Source organism: Ostrinia nubilalis, chromosome 17 (genome assembly GCF_963855985.1).
Source record: "Ostrinia nubilalis chromosome 17, ilOstNubi1.1, whole genome shotgun sequence".
Classification (NCBI taxonomy): domain Eukaryota; kingdom Metazoa; phylum Arthropoda; class Insecta; order Lepidoptera; family Crambidae; genus Ostrinia; species Ostrinia nubilalis.
This window is the reverse complement of record NC_087104.1, coordinates 6,269,703-6,283,590: the sequence shown is the minus strand read 5'-3', so window position 1 is coordinate 6,283,590 and position 13,888 is coordinate 6,269,703. Positions and strand designations below refer to the sequence as shown.

General features: G+C 40.7%; 1 protein-coding gene across 1 annotated transcript; it reads right to left on the bottom strand.

The window, feature by feature from the left end:
• Positions 1 to 586: 586 nt before the first annotated feature.
• On the bottom strand, positions 587 to 11,460 carry LOC135079941 (tripartite motif-containing protein 2-like). The gene is made up of 7 exons (XM_063974585.1): positions 11,091 to 11,460; positions 10,579 to 10,698; positions 10,188 to 10,400; positions 9,370 to 9,584; positions 8,331 to 8,557; positions 7,546 to 7,712; positions 587 to 1,404 (listed from the first exon to the last, which is right to left on the bottom strand). Exons 1-7 carry the CDS (start codon positions 11,091 to 11,093, stop codon positions 928 to 930), a joined length of 1,422 nt encoding a protein of 473 aa, XP_063830655.1. The 5' UTR covers positions 11,094 to 11,460; the 3' UTR covers positions 587 to 927.
• Between the last annotated feature and the right edge of the window lie 2,428 nt (positions 11,461 to 13,888).

Sequence of the window (13,888 nt, the reverse complement as noted above, 5' to 3'; positions counted from 1 at the left end):
TTAAATCATAATTTGTCTTTAGTGCAAATATACATTTGTTATTAAATTTTCTACGGAACTAAATTAATAAATATTTATAGGATGTGTTTTTAGCACATTTTTATGTAAAATATAACTGTCTACGGTTTTACAGCAATGGTAGTATGTATTTTAGAGTAATGTAGCTCTAAGAAAATTACACCTTGTATATCGTTTATTGTATAGATGACCCACGCTGAACTGTCCTTCCAAACTCAATGACAGAGGGGATTATGGTTTCGAACGGAACCAGCGATCCGTTATTGACGGTGGCGCCCCGCTGTCAATGTCATGGATAGGACAGTTCAGTATATTGGAACTATATTTCAATGATTCGGAATTGTAGCTGTGACGTCCATAAAATTGACATGTAACAATATGTATAACATTAATAGATGTCTAGAATTTTATAATTTTCGTAGCTATAGTTTATTTACATGCCTCCTTTTTGGCCTGAAATGTTCACTAATTTCAATCTCCATCAATGCTAATGTATTTGGTTACGCTACGAAAAAACTATGAATCTTATATTGTGATATGATTAGTTGAAATATGAAAATTAAACTCATTTTAGTGCTAAATCTTTATTTATAAATATGATCGTGCTATATCAGTAAGAGATATCATTGTAACTTTTATTTTCGGAATTTGTTTCCATTAATAAAATATTGTTATTAATTACTGTGTTTCACTAATATTACCAATTTATTATTAACAATAATCATGTTTTTGCACTATCATACCCAGCGGGATAAGAACCTGGGACCACTGTAGGCGTTATACAAAATCGAGCGGTCATTAGTTAGAATAGTAATTTACTGCTGGATCGACTACAAAAACCCGTAGTACCTACTTATCTAAAAATAAATTGACCAACTGGTTAACACAACGAAATCTCATCAAATCATATCAGAAAAAATTAACGCAATGGTTCTTCGTATCGCTAATAATTACATCAAGTTGTTTGGTCACGTAAATGCCTGATATCCAGCCAAATCTACCTGGAGCTGATCCTACTCCTCCAAAGACCCTTACCAACTGCCCATTTTGTTTGAAGACTTGAACGCGGCAATTCCCTGAATCACCCACTAGAATGAACCCTAACGGGTCGACAGCTAGTACTTCTGGTTGCCTGAACTGCCCTTTCCTTTGACCCATAGACCCGAACTCTATTATTTTACTCTTATTCTCTTTATTGTATATCTTTATGCGTTTATTTCCGCTGTCCAAGACGATTACGCGGTCAGATGTGACGGCTACACTGGTAGGTGCGTTTAGTTCGGTGCAGTTGACCTCTGATGAGGTCCAGACTGAGGTAGTATTGATAGGCTGTAGTTTGGATGCTACGCCGAGGTGGTCCACGAATTTTCCATCGGGCTGGAGGATCTGGAAAGAACAGTGGCGTAGTCAATATATCATTTTAAGGAAAGTGTTGCAAGCGAAAATAATTTACGGCGAGTCTTTTATGTTTAGTGGTTTAGTTATGGTAATGCTTTTAGTGGTCACATTTTTTTATCTATTAAGGCCTATTCAAACCTGAGCGATATTCGCTGACGCTGTGGGTACATACCGCGCGGGTTTCGCTCAGGTATTTAGTATCAAGTATCGCGGCTAGAACGACCTGAGCGATATTCGCTGCCGCTGTGGGTAGAGGTACATACCGCGCGGGTTTCGCTCAGGTATTTAGTATCAAGTACCGCGGCTAGAGCGTTTTCTCTGCCGCAGACGGTAGCGAATACCGCTTAGGTCTGAAAAGTATGTAGCGAAATGTCATCGTGTGGTTGGCAATACTGCTTCGGCTTACCAACATGAGGACTGGCTAGGCAGGCGGCCGCCAGATGACACTTCGTACTATTAGACTCGCCCGCGAATTATAAATAATTGTGCAAGTAAAATGTACTGTGTTTAAGCTTATGAATAAACCACGTTATCAAACTTAGCGCGAGTTATATTTTCATAGAATCTCTACAAAAGTCACTGATACTAGATGTTTTATGGTGCCCACCAACCGGCACCAAATTGGTGACCCCGACGCGTCTGACCACGAAACAAGGATACAGTACAAGTACATTACTATTGCAATCAGCACTGTAAATACATCATGCTACGAAATTAAAACACAGTCAAGATTGCCTTGGATTTCATCTTCAACATCGGCTAAATGAAAAGGACGGGTTTTGGCCGTGCAAATTTTACGTGTAACCAACCACATCCAGTGTTTCAAGAGTTCAATCAGACTACGTTAACAAGCAAGATTCAGGACTTCTATTCATGAGGATCATACAGTGAAAAGGACATGCAAGTAGTATCATACGTAATAAATAGTTTTGGTAGTTCAGTAAGTGTACCTACGGCATAGTTGGTGTTTTTGTTTTGCCGCCATTGTCCCTAAAACAGCTGGGTGTGTTTATGCATTGACTTTCTGTCTGTCTGAAACTTTTTTTAAAAAAATTTTAAGGAGTTTTGTTTTTACTATTCAAAATTCTGCGTATTGTTATTGCACAAAAAAGGTTTTATTTTCTTTCTTAAGTTTAATTAATTTAATTGTTTTCACTTAAATTATAACATTTTATTTTTAAGAATAATCTAACCAGGTTTGTAATATGGCAGAATTTAAAGAATTACAAGATCGTTTGGAAGAACTTTTAGTTCAAAATAACGCATTGCTGCAACAAAATGCGGATTTACAAAATAGGCTTTCCGCGCAACCATCTGCAGATCCACCGCAAGTAAGCGATGTCCCCAAATCATTGGCAATCAGCCCAAAATTGGCCCCATTTTGGGTAGACCGTCCCGCAGCTTGGTTTGCTCATATAGAGGCACAATTTGCTTTATCTCAGATTTCTGCCGATGAGACTAAATATAATTATGTTGTAGCCCAGATTGACTCCAGACTAGCGAATGAGGTTGAAGACCTCGTCACTAACCCTCCACCTAAAGGCCAGCGTTATGATTGGATCAAAAGAGAAATGATAGGTCGGTTTTCAATTTCGGAAGCTCAGCGGGTTAGGCAACTCATTTCGGGGGAGGAAATAGGAGACCGCAAGCCCACACAGTTCCTTCGTCATCTGAGATCTCTGGCAGGTAAAACTCTTTCAGATGATACAATTTTGCGAGAACTTTGGTTACATCGTTTACCTTTCAATATTCAAGCCATTTTAGCCACCCAAGCTGAATTGCCCCTGGACAAAATTGCAGAAATTGCAGATAAAATCATTGAAGTGTCCCCAATCACTGTAAGTGCCGTAAAAATGCCTTCACAAGCTTTTGATTTAGCCGAAATTACCTCTCAACTGCAAACTCTTACTAGTCAGGTAGCGGCTCTTTCTACGCAGCATAAGTCAAGAAGAGACTCCTCACGATCTCGCTCGAACTCGAGTTCTAGAGCATCATCTTCATCTAGAGCACGGCCTTTCTGTTGGTATCATTACCGTTTCGGACCGAAGGCTAAGAAATGTATAGAACCGTGTTCCTGGACCTCTTCGGGAAATCAAGACGGCAATCAGTGATGGCGACATCTGATTGCAGTTATACTAGTCGCCGTCTTTTCATCACGGATAAAAATAGCAAGGTACAGTTTTTGCTCGATACAGGATCTGATCTGTGCATATTTCCAAAAAAATTCTTGAAGATTCACCACAAACCCACAGGGTTTCAGCTAAGTGCAGCTAATGGCTCTTCAATTAATACTTATGGTTGTCGCACGTTAATTCTCAATTTCGGACTAAGACGTGATTTTAAGTGGAATTTCGTTATTGCAGATGTAGAAATGGCAATCGTGGGATCTGATTTCTTAGCTTATTATAACCTTTTACCTGATTGTCGACATAAACTTCTAAGAGACGGTAGTACAGGGCTAACATCGCCAGCAAGCGTCTCGTCTCATCATCAGCAAAGTGTCAAAGCTATTTTTCAAAACGACTCTCCTTTCGCGGATCTCTTACGGGAATTTCCAGACCTCACTCGTCCTCCAGGTCTCCCAACACAGGTAAAACACAACACGGTACACCATATTTTGACAACCAAAGGTCCTCCGGTCAGCTGTCGTCCCCGTCGTCTAGCTCCTCAGAAGCTTTTAGTTGCAAAGAAAGAATTTGAAGAAATGGTTAAGTGTGGAATTGCACGCCCTTCTAATAGTCCCTGGGCCTCACCATTGCATTTGGCACCCAAAAAGGACTCATCATGGCGCCCGTGTGGGGATTATCGCGCCCTAAATGCTCGCACCATTCCTGACTCTTATCCCGTAAAGCACATAGGGGATTTCAGCCATAATTTGGCTGGATCAACTATTTTTAGTACAGTGGATTTAGCAAAGGCATATCATCAAATTCCTGTCCACCCAGACGACGTGTGCAAAACAGCCATTGCAACTCCATTTGGCCTGTACGAGTTCCCTCTCATGAGTTTTGGACTTAGGAACGCGGCACAAACCTTCCAAAGGTTCGTAGATGAGGTTGTGCGTGGTTTGAACTTTTGTTTTGCCTATGTTGATGACATTCTAATCTTTTCAAAGAGCATGTCGGAGCACAAAGAACATCTCAGAATACTTTTTCAGAGGCTTCATGATTATGGGATGGTGATAAATCCAACAAAATGTGTTTTGGGAAAGAAGCAAGTTACTTTCTTGGGCTACACAATAAATGCAGAGGGTACTCTTCCCCCAGAGAACCGTATCAAAGACCTCGTTGATTTTCCACCTCCAAAGACGGTGCAAGGCTTGCGACGGTTTCTAGGGATGATTAACTTTTATCGAAGATTTTTACCTAACGCAGCCCAACATCAAGCACCCCTTATTGATGCGCTGACAGCTATTGGTGGAAAAGGTGCGAAGCCATTTATATGGTCATCGGAATTGTTACAACATTTTGAAGCGTGTAAAAAAAGTTTGTCTTCTGTCGCTCTTTTAGCCCATCCCCATCAAGAGGCATCATTGGGCCTTTTTACAGATGCTTCAAGCTCCCACGTTGGTGCCTGTCTTCAACAAAAGGTCAATAGAGAATGGCAACCTTTAGCCTTCTTCAGCAAAAAACTGACTCCCAAACAGGCTGCATTACCAGCTTACTATAGAGAGCTCCTAGCGGTATACGAAAGTGTTCAACATTTTCGACATATTCTAGAAGTTCAGCATGCAACAGTGTATACGGATCACAAACCTTTGCTCTATGCCTTCACTCAACGCCGAGAAAAACTTCCGCCTCCACAATTAAACCAATTATCTTTTATAGCTCAGTTTACTACTGATATTCAATATGTCAAGGGTCAGGATGATGTGGTAGCGGATGCTTTATCCCGTGTTGACGCCATTGCGCTAGGGCAGGATTTTGAATCTTTAGAAAAATCCCAAGAATCCGATGCTGAGCTAGCTAATTTACTTCAAAATGGATCGAGCCTGAAATTATCTAAAGTAGCAGTCCCAGGAACCAACACTAAAATTTATTGTGACATGTCTACTGGCAAACCTCGACCTTTCCTGACACCTTCATTTCGTCGAGCAACTTTTAACCACCTCCACAACCTCAGTCATCCGGGTACTTCTGCTACCGCACGGCTGGTTTCGGACCGTTACGTTTGGCCTGGGATGAACAAAGATTGTCGGCAATGGTCAAGAGAATGTCTGGCATGTCAAAAATGCAAAGTTACCCGGCATGTTTTCTCTCCCCTGGAAACTTTTTCCACGCCAACGGCAAGGTTTAGACACATCCATATTGATATTATAGGGCCTATGCCAATTTCTAATGGATATTCTTACTGCCTCACAGCAATAGATAGGTTTTCACGTTGGCCTGAGGCGTTTCCAATGGTCGGTATCACTGCTGAAGAAGTGTCTGAACGGCTCATCCACGGGTGGATTGCTCGATTTGGCGTACCGGCAACCATCACCACAGACCAAGGCCGGCAGTTTGAATCGGCGCTTTTCAGCAAACTGATGTCTATAACTGCCACTAAACGCATAAGAACCACCAGCTATCATCCCCAAGCGAATGGTATGGTGGAACGACTTCATCGACAATTAAAAGCAGCTCTTATGTGCCACCAAGACTCTTGGTATCGTGCCCTGCCTTTGGTTCTTCTATTAGGGATACGTTCGGCTCTTAAGGAAGATTTAGAATGTTCCTCAGCTGAGCTTGTGTATGGAGAACCATTGCGTCTTCCTGGAGAACTCTTGATTTCCGACTGCTCACCTAAGGAAACCTCAGAGGAGTTTATCGCTAGTCTGCGGTCAATCATGGCAGCAATACGTCCCACTCCCGCGACTCGACACTCAAATCCAAGGTCTTTTGTTTTCAAAGATTTAGAAAAATCTACTCATATTTTTCTACGGGACGACACAGTACGTCGATCTCTTCAACCACCATATACTGGTCCCTATAAGGTGTTAAAACGGAATAACAAAACCATTACCATTGACGTATCTGGCAAAGAACAAGAAGTTAGCATCGATCGTACTAAGCCTGCGTATATTTCATCCGATTTTAACTCTAGCCTTCTTAAACCCACCACCCCTATCCCTAATAAACCTTCAGTATCAATGCAACCTCCTAGCCCTGTAGATACTTTGCCCCAGCAGCCCATAACCACTCGATCTGGTCGAAAGGTTAGATTTAAGACTATTTTAGATTTGTAAATAAGCTTTTATTATTATTTTTATTTTTCAAATTTATCAAAACAAAGGATATTTATTATCTTATTTTCAAATGTCGGTAGACTGTATGTAACATAGTTTAAGGGTATTGTTTCTTTTGGTTTTCTTTTTTCTCACGGGTTGTGATGTGTAAATAGGTTAAAATCTTTTACAAGTTCACTTATTTTATTTGTATGAACACCACTCCTTTACATTAATGTTAAATATAATTGTTATCTCGGTGTACTGATAATAATTCTCCTTTTTACTCCGTAGGGGGGTGGTGTAGCGAAATGTCATCGTGTGGTTGGCAATACTGCTTCGGCTTACCAACATGAGGACTGGCTAGGCAGGCGGCCGCCAGATGACACTTCGTACTATTAGACTCGCCCGCGAATTATAAATAATTGTGCAAGTAAAATGTACTGTGTTTAAGCTTATGAATAAACCACGTTATCAAACTTAGCGCGAGTTATATTTTCATAGAATCTCTACAAAAGTCACTGATACAAGATGTTTTATGGTGCCCACCAACCGGCACCAAAAGTATTATTACCGCATACCCACTGGGTTTTGTCTGCCGCAGACGGTAGCGAATACCGCTTAGGTCTGAATAGGCCTTTACTCTTTTTAACAGTCAAACTCTTCTGTACACAGCTTTGAAGAAAACCTAAGCACATAAAAACAAATCTTCATAAAGAGGCTCTTCCGTAAATTCAGGAAAAAGTGGCTCCAATTTAAATTTGAAATCTTGCTGACACCCTATAACAATATTTATAGTGTTTCTCACATCAAAATTGCCTCATGATAATTTCGTCAATTATTTCATACAACCAGTTTATAACATGGCAATACCAAAAGACTTTTTGAGATTTTTTTATAATTACAACACTATGATAACTTACTTGCACCCTATCATTCCCCGTATCAACCACATACAGCAGTTGGTTCGCGTTGTCAGTCGCGATGCCCTCAGGCGATCTGAACATACCCGGGCGGCTGCCCTTCTGGCCCACAGTTCGTAAGAACTCGCCGTCTTTGGAAAAAACGTGGATGCAGTGCTTCCATTTGTCTGGAACGAGAAAAGACAGTTGAGGACTGACTCACTACAATACAATCATTCGTTCGTTCGTTTCAGCCAAATGACGTCCACTGCTGGACAAAGGCCTCCCCCAAGGTTTTCTATAATGAACGGTCCTGCGCTGCCCATAATCATTATTGGACATCAAAGATCAGCAATGGGCCACGCTATAGATATTGTGGCACCTTGAGGCGTAAAAATGTAGTCCGATATACAGGGTGGCCCGTAAAATTTTCTTTAAATTTTAATAAACAAAGTTCTACAAAATTACACAATTCTTTTTTCCTTGAATGTTTAAAAGTGTATTTCTTTCTGGGCCAACCTGTACAAATGATGGTACTTCTTTTGGATATACGGCAGATACCTATGATCTTCGTCATAATTTTAGGGAGTTCCGCTGCTGACTAGGTAGAGGGAGGCCCAATGAATCTAGATTGACCGGTCTGAAGCGGTCTGCAACCAGCGGTTTCTTGTAACTTTTGTAAGATTTTCCCTACGGGACATGGCATCCATTTCCGAACCTTTCTGCCTCATGAGCCCAACGGCAAGTTCTTAGTTAAATTCTACAATAACGTCAGTGCCAATATGTTCTTCTGGAAGGATACTAACCAGTCACATACACCTCTCCCAAGCTCTTCATGAACGCGATCTGAACAGGACACAGCATGTCCTCATTCGTGAGCCGCCTCACGACCTTGGCCTGGGACCGTTCTACCACAAGCACACAGTGGATGTCCATGCCGCATACATAGAGGTGCCCGCTCCAAGGACTGATGGCTACACCGCCTGGTCTGGACGCTTTACGCCAAACGTAGTGGGGGACGAAGTTGCGAGACCTGATAAAGTGGTTTAGTTATTTGAGAACAACCAACACAGCCTATGCCATTAGAACACAAAAATACAGCATTACTTACAAGGTGCATAACTAACTTCGTAAACACCATGAAAAATTGACCTAACTAAAACACAAAAATTGTAAACAGCATAGTTGTGTTTCGGTACGGGACTATTCCCACCGCTTCAACTCCTGTGTAGTCAGGATCTACAGCTTGACCGCCAAAAAAAACCCAACCAGTGAAGTGTTGTATTTCGATAGTTAGAAGTAAGATAGCCAGTTCCAGGTGAGGAATTTAGCTTCCACTACAATCAAATGAGATGCAGGCCAAGAGCTTCCTCGTTGTGAATAGGTAAAGGAGATTTGGAAATTACCAACTCACACGGACGAAACTCGTACAAGTTAACAAAGCGCCTGTTACTTCTACAAAGCAATTTCATATCCGAAACATTGCTCAAGCGCATGCACGTCTATTTATTACATAAGTAAGTACCTAATAGGTAACATGACAGTGTGGCATCCTATGTAGTTGTAATTAAAAGTGCTAACTAACAAGAAGTATCATAATAATATATTATGCTAGCGATTGTACAAAACTACAGTCTGATTCTGACTGAAAAATTCAGCAAGATTTTTGAAATTACTGCTCTTTCCTAGCCACCTTTCACTAATCAAACTCTACCTATAATATAAACTCTTTTTATGCTTATCAAGGCAGGTATTTGACCGCAATGCCACCTGGTATTAAGTGAGATGCAGTCTAGTATGGTACATTATCTGCCCTGTAAGTGCCTATTCACTCTCCTTTCTTACCTGTAATGCAGAAACAGTGTATCCTCGCTCTCAAGAGGGTTATTCTGTTTAGCCCCCTCTGGTATCGGGTCATCCGATTCCGCGTCCACAGGCGTTGCCGAGTCGATCTCTATGCGGAACCCTTCTTTGTCGAACACGAAACTGTCGGTGTCCCACTTGGAAACCTCTGATAGGATCTGCAAGGCGTTTTGGTGGAGGTTCACGAAGGTTGCCACCTGAAAATTAAAACAACACTTTTTTAATAACGAACACTAATTTGGTTAAGGAGACAGTGTAATTGCTTCTACTTAATTGGTTTAATAAACCTGATTGATCGAATTGATCTGAATGAGGGTTTTCGCGCATTAAAGATCCGCTAGATGGCGGGACGTGGATGTGGGGTCTGACTGCTGCGTGATTGGTGGATTTTGACATATCTGTCAATGTCATGTCAAAAATAACCAATCATGCAGCATTTGGACCTTGCGTCTACGTATTGCCATCTGGCGGATTTTTCATACGCGAAAACCCTCATTGAAGTACTTATGTGCCTACTCCTCGCTTTCACAACCCGTCTGGCCAGCGTAGGTATGGAGTGTAGGCCAATTTGTGTCAGGGAAATTATCGAGGGTTGTTCTCCTGCAATCGAGACTAAAATTAACCTGATGATGAAATTATTCTGCGTTTCGGATGGCATTTCGATTGAGCTAAGTTAGAGAACTGTTGCGGGTATTGTATCGTTCGGTTTACAAGACTTGTCTTGACTTACTAAGGGGCTAAGTGCCGTATTCAATTTCGTTGCTAAACTAAATTAATACTTGTCTGAAAATAGTTTATACCTTTCTCTCATCATCAGTTTTGGTATCCGCCATCTCCCTCGCGGCAACTGCTTTTGCTTCCTCCAGCGAAGTCTTCAGAGCTAGAGCGGTGAGGTCCCCAGTCTTCTGCAGATCAACTGTCTCTTTCAACAATTTCTCTTTCTCTGCGATTATGGCACTGATCTTCTCTTCTGCTGCTACATTTATTTGTTCTGTTATACGCTCGCAACGATCCTGACAATGTTTAGCAACATATTTAATTTAGTAATTCAGCTTTTAGTTACTGAAGCTCTAATACCTAACTCTAATTTCTGCATGGCCCAAAAGTTGACTGGAGAGAATGCCATATGCTCTATGTGCAATAAAGTTTAAAATAAATAATTATAACTTTAGATACAAAAACTATACTTACAGTAAAATGCTCCCTTTTATGTTCCAGACGATTCGAAGCAGATTCAAGTTGCTTCAAAATCGATCCTATTTGAGTTCTCATGTCATCCAAGTGCTGGGCCCAACAGACACGACAGAAACTCTGCAATAAAACCATTTATGAACTAAAATTTATTTTTTATCGTTAAGGGTAAGATGTGACTGACATAGTCCGCAGAATCACTAAAATCAAGTGGCAGTGGGCGGGGCACATAGCTTGTAGAGCTGATGGCCGTTGGGGCGGAAAAGTTCTCGGGTGGCGACCACGAGCCAGAAGACGTAGGGGCAGGCCTTCCTCTAGGTAGACCGACTATCTGGTGAAGGTCGCGAGAGGCGCAGGACCGGTCTTTGTGGAAATCCTTGGGGGAGGTCTTTGTCCAGCTGTGGACGTCTTTCGGCTGACACGAACGAAAATATTGATAATTATTTAGTGTTCATTTTTTATAGGTAAGGTTTCACTTTTTATACCCAACATATAGCACTAGCAACACTTACCATCTTACAATGCACACAGCTGCACACATCGACTGCATCACACACAGTCTTGCACTGAGAACACCTAGTTCCTCCCGCGAACAGTTCCACGCTCTGCCCTGATGTGGAACCATTAACTGGTGGAGTGGTAGGAGCAGACAACGTAGGGTTCTTAGTTTCAGCATCATTGCCCAGGCCGACGTAAGTCAACAAGGAATCTATATACAAGTTGGAAGGCAGATCGTTCACGTAGTTAGGGCCCCGTATTTGGATCCTGGTGTAGCAGATCGGGCAGTCGATTATTGGCTGGTCTGTGGAATTAAGGACAATTAGAACTTTATTGGATAGAATTTAAGGCTTCGCCAAAAAGAAAGCGCATTTATCGTGTTATAGCGTTAATAGAGTTGTAGAGCGTTGCGTACCTATTTTTTTTAATAAAAAGATTATTAGCAATTTGTATTGCACAAATTATTAATAGTCCCGTTAGCCCCTCGTATTCAGCTAAATAAGCTTGTGTTACGAGTGGGCGCACCACAATAGTCAAGCGGCGGTAGGATTCGAACCCGCGTTCCTCGGATCTCGAGTCGGCCAGTCCGACCACTTCATGATGTGTACTGCTAGCGCCGGTGCTGTATTTTGATATGAACTATCCACATTCTACGGACTATAGCGCGACGTGAGGCTATAGATAGAGAGCATTTAGCCTCATGCGCTAGCTAGGTAAAATCAGCGTCCAATAGTTTGTGACACCCAAAGTAGACAAAAAGTTCGCGACACGTCTTTGTTACAATGGGAATAAGGTTGTGTTTATCAACACTTTAGTCACTTTGGGTGTCACCAACTATTTGACGCTGACTATATGCGTTCTATTTGTCGAAGCGTTTATTAAAGAATAATGCGAAAAGTAGTACGAACCGGCAATATAGACTAACAGGCAAGCCAAACAGAAGGTGTGCTGACAAGGCAGCATTTTCGGATTGTGGAACACCTCCAGGCATAGTGGACACTGCACCAAGTCGTTGAGTCCTCCGGCTGACAATCTAAATGGTGATTTTTATATGGGTTAGGTAAAATTAGACATGATGATGAGGCAATGCGGTAAGAAGATCGGATTGGGATGGGACTGACAGAAGGTTTCAATAGGCATACTTGGTGATTGAGGGCAAATAATGCCAATCATCAAGGTAGACGGCCGATGAGGCAGCAAGGTTGTGGAGTGGAGGCGACGTACCGGAAAATGCAGTGTGGAAGATCCACCCACAAGGTGGACCTACGACCTGATAAAGGTAGCAGGAAGGCGCTGGATGCAGGCCGCTACCAACCGTGCGATGTGGAAGTCATTGGGGGAGGCCTATGTTCAGCAGTGGACGTCCTGTGGCTGAAATGATGATGATGATGATCAAGGTAGAGTCCCACATAACTTACGGCAGCAGGAATGCGCAAGTAAGTAGGTATTCTGTCCCAACTGTCCTCTAGCTAGATTGTCTGGGAAGATCAGATCGCTTTAGAGCGATAAGACCGCCTAAATTGTGCCGTTTCTTTTGTATTTTTCTTTCTCTTTCTTTTCTTATCTTGTGTGGTGTACAATAAAGTGTATTCTATCTATCTTTTCTGTATTGATTGAAACAAAGTTTTTGTCTTTCATCTTAATGTAGGTACTTTAACTTTCAACTGAATTTGCTCCGAAATGGTCAAATACCTATGTATAAACTATTTGTGAAAACTATTTTGGCAAATGTGAAGTTTAATTGGTAACTCTATATGTGTTATAGAATGCTGTTTGTTTTCCTAACAATAAAATAAATAAATAAATAAATAAATACAAACAATGCTAAAGTTAATTAATACGTTTATCAGGATTACATTATTATTGACTCTCCAATGCTTTTCCGACAATTTATCATAATTCATTTGTAATTTTATTGATATTCTGGATTAATAACAACATAATCTTGAAATACGGCTTATTATCGACTGAAAGTCTGTTATTGTATTGTTTGGGTGATAAAAATGAAATCAAATCAAATCATAAATGTACGTTATATTTATTATAGACACCTAACTACCTCATTAAGAATTTTAAATGTAAAGACTATAAATCATATTACCTACCTACATGCACAACAACTTTCTTAACGCTATCATGTAATGAAACAATGATGCCTGCATTCCATTCCCTAATTATTTATTAATTTTAAAAGGTGACTAGAAAAATATAAAGACTGCACATTAAGCTGAAAATTCTAGCTTCTAAACGTTAGTTTAAAACGTAACTTTGCGACAAAAATATAATTACCGTATTGGAAAATGACAAATCCTCTATCTATACAATAACGCAAAGTTAGTACAGTACTTATAGGGTATATCAATAATACCTACCTATCGGTAGTGGTATATATTTAAGTTGTTTCAGTATCTACTAACTTATTACAGAGAAATTGAATAGAAGCCGTACAAACAAGGAGAAGGACAATCCTAACAATAGCTTTATCATGGAGATAGCGAAATCGGATTAATTATTACGCATTCAATCCAGTTAGGGAGTGACGTTACTAACATAAAAGAAGCAAAATTTCACTGCGACAAAACTACGAGTATACTACAAGTCCGTAATAAACAGAACTTTTTGAAAAGTCTTATTAAATTTTAGAGAATCGTTATGAATTTTTAATGAAATGCATAAATTCTTCGACACTGAGACAAAATTTTGGGTGCCCAATTGCCCATATTTCATTCTGAATATCTAAACCATTGTTTATGAAAATTAAATCAAAGTTATCATCAAGGTACCCGATATCTAGAAAACACTTAAAAACCTA

Excerpts from the sequence above, each read along its gene's own strand:
- LOC135079941 (XM_063974585.1), bottom strand. Across the intron at positions 10,401-10,578 it reads ATAAAAGGGAGCATTTTACT|GATCGTTGCGAGCGTATAAC; the intron begins GTAAGTATAGTT and ends AAACATTGTCAG. Across the intron at positions 9,585-10,187 it reads AAACTGATGATGAGAGAAAG|GTGGCAACCTTCGTGAACCT; the intron begins GTATAAACTATT and ends TTTAATTTTCAG.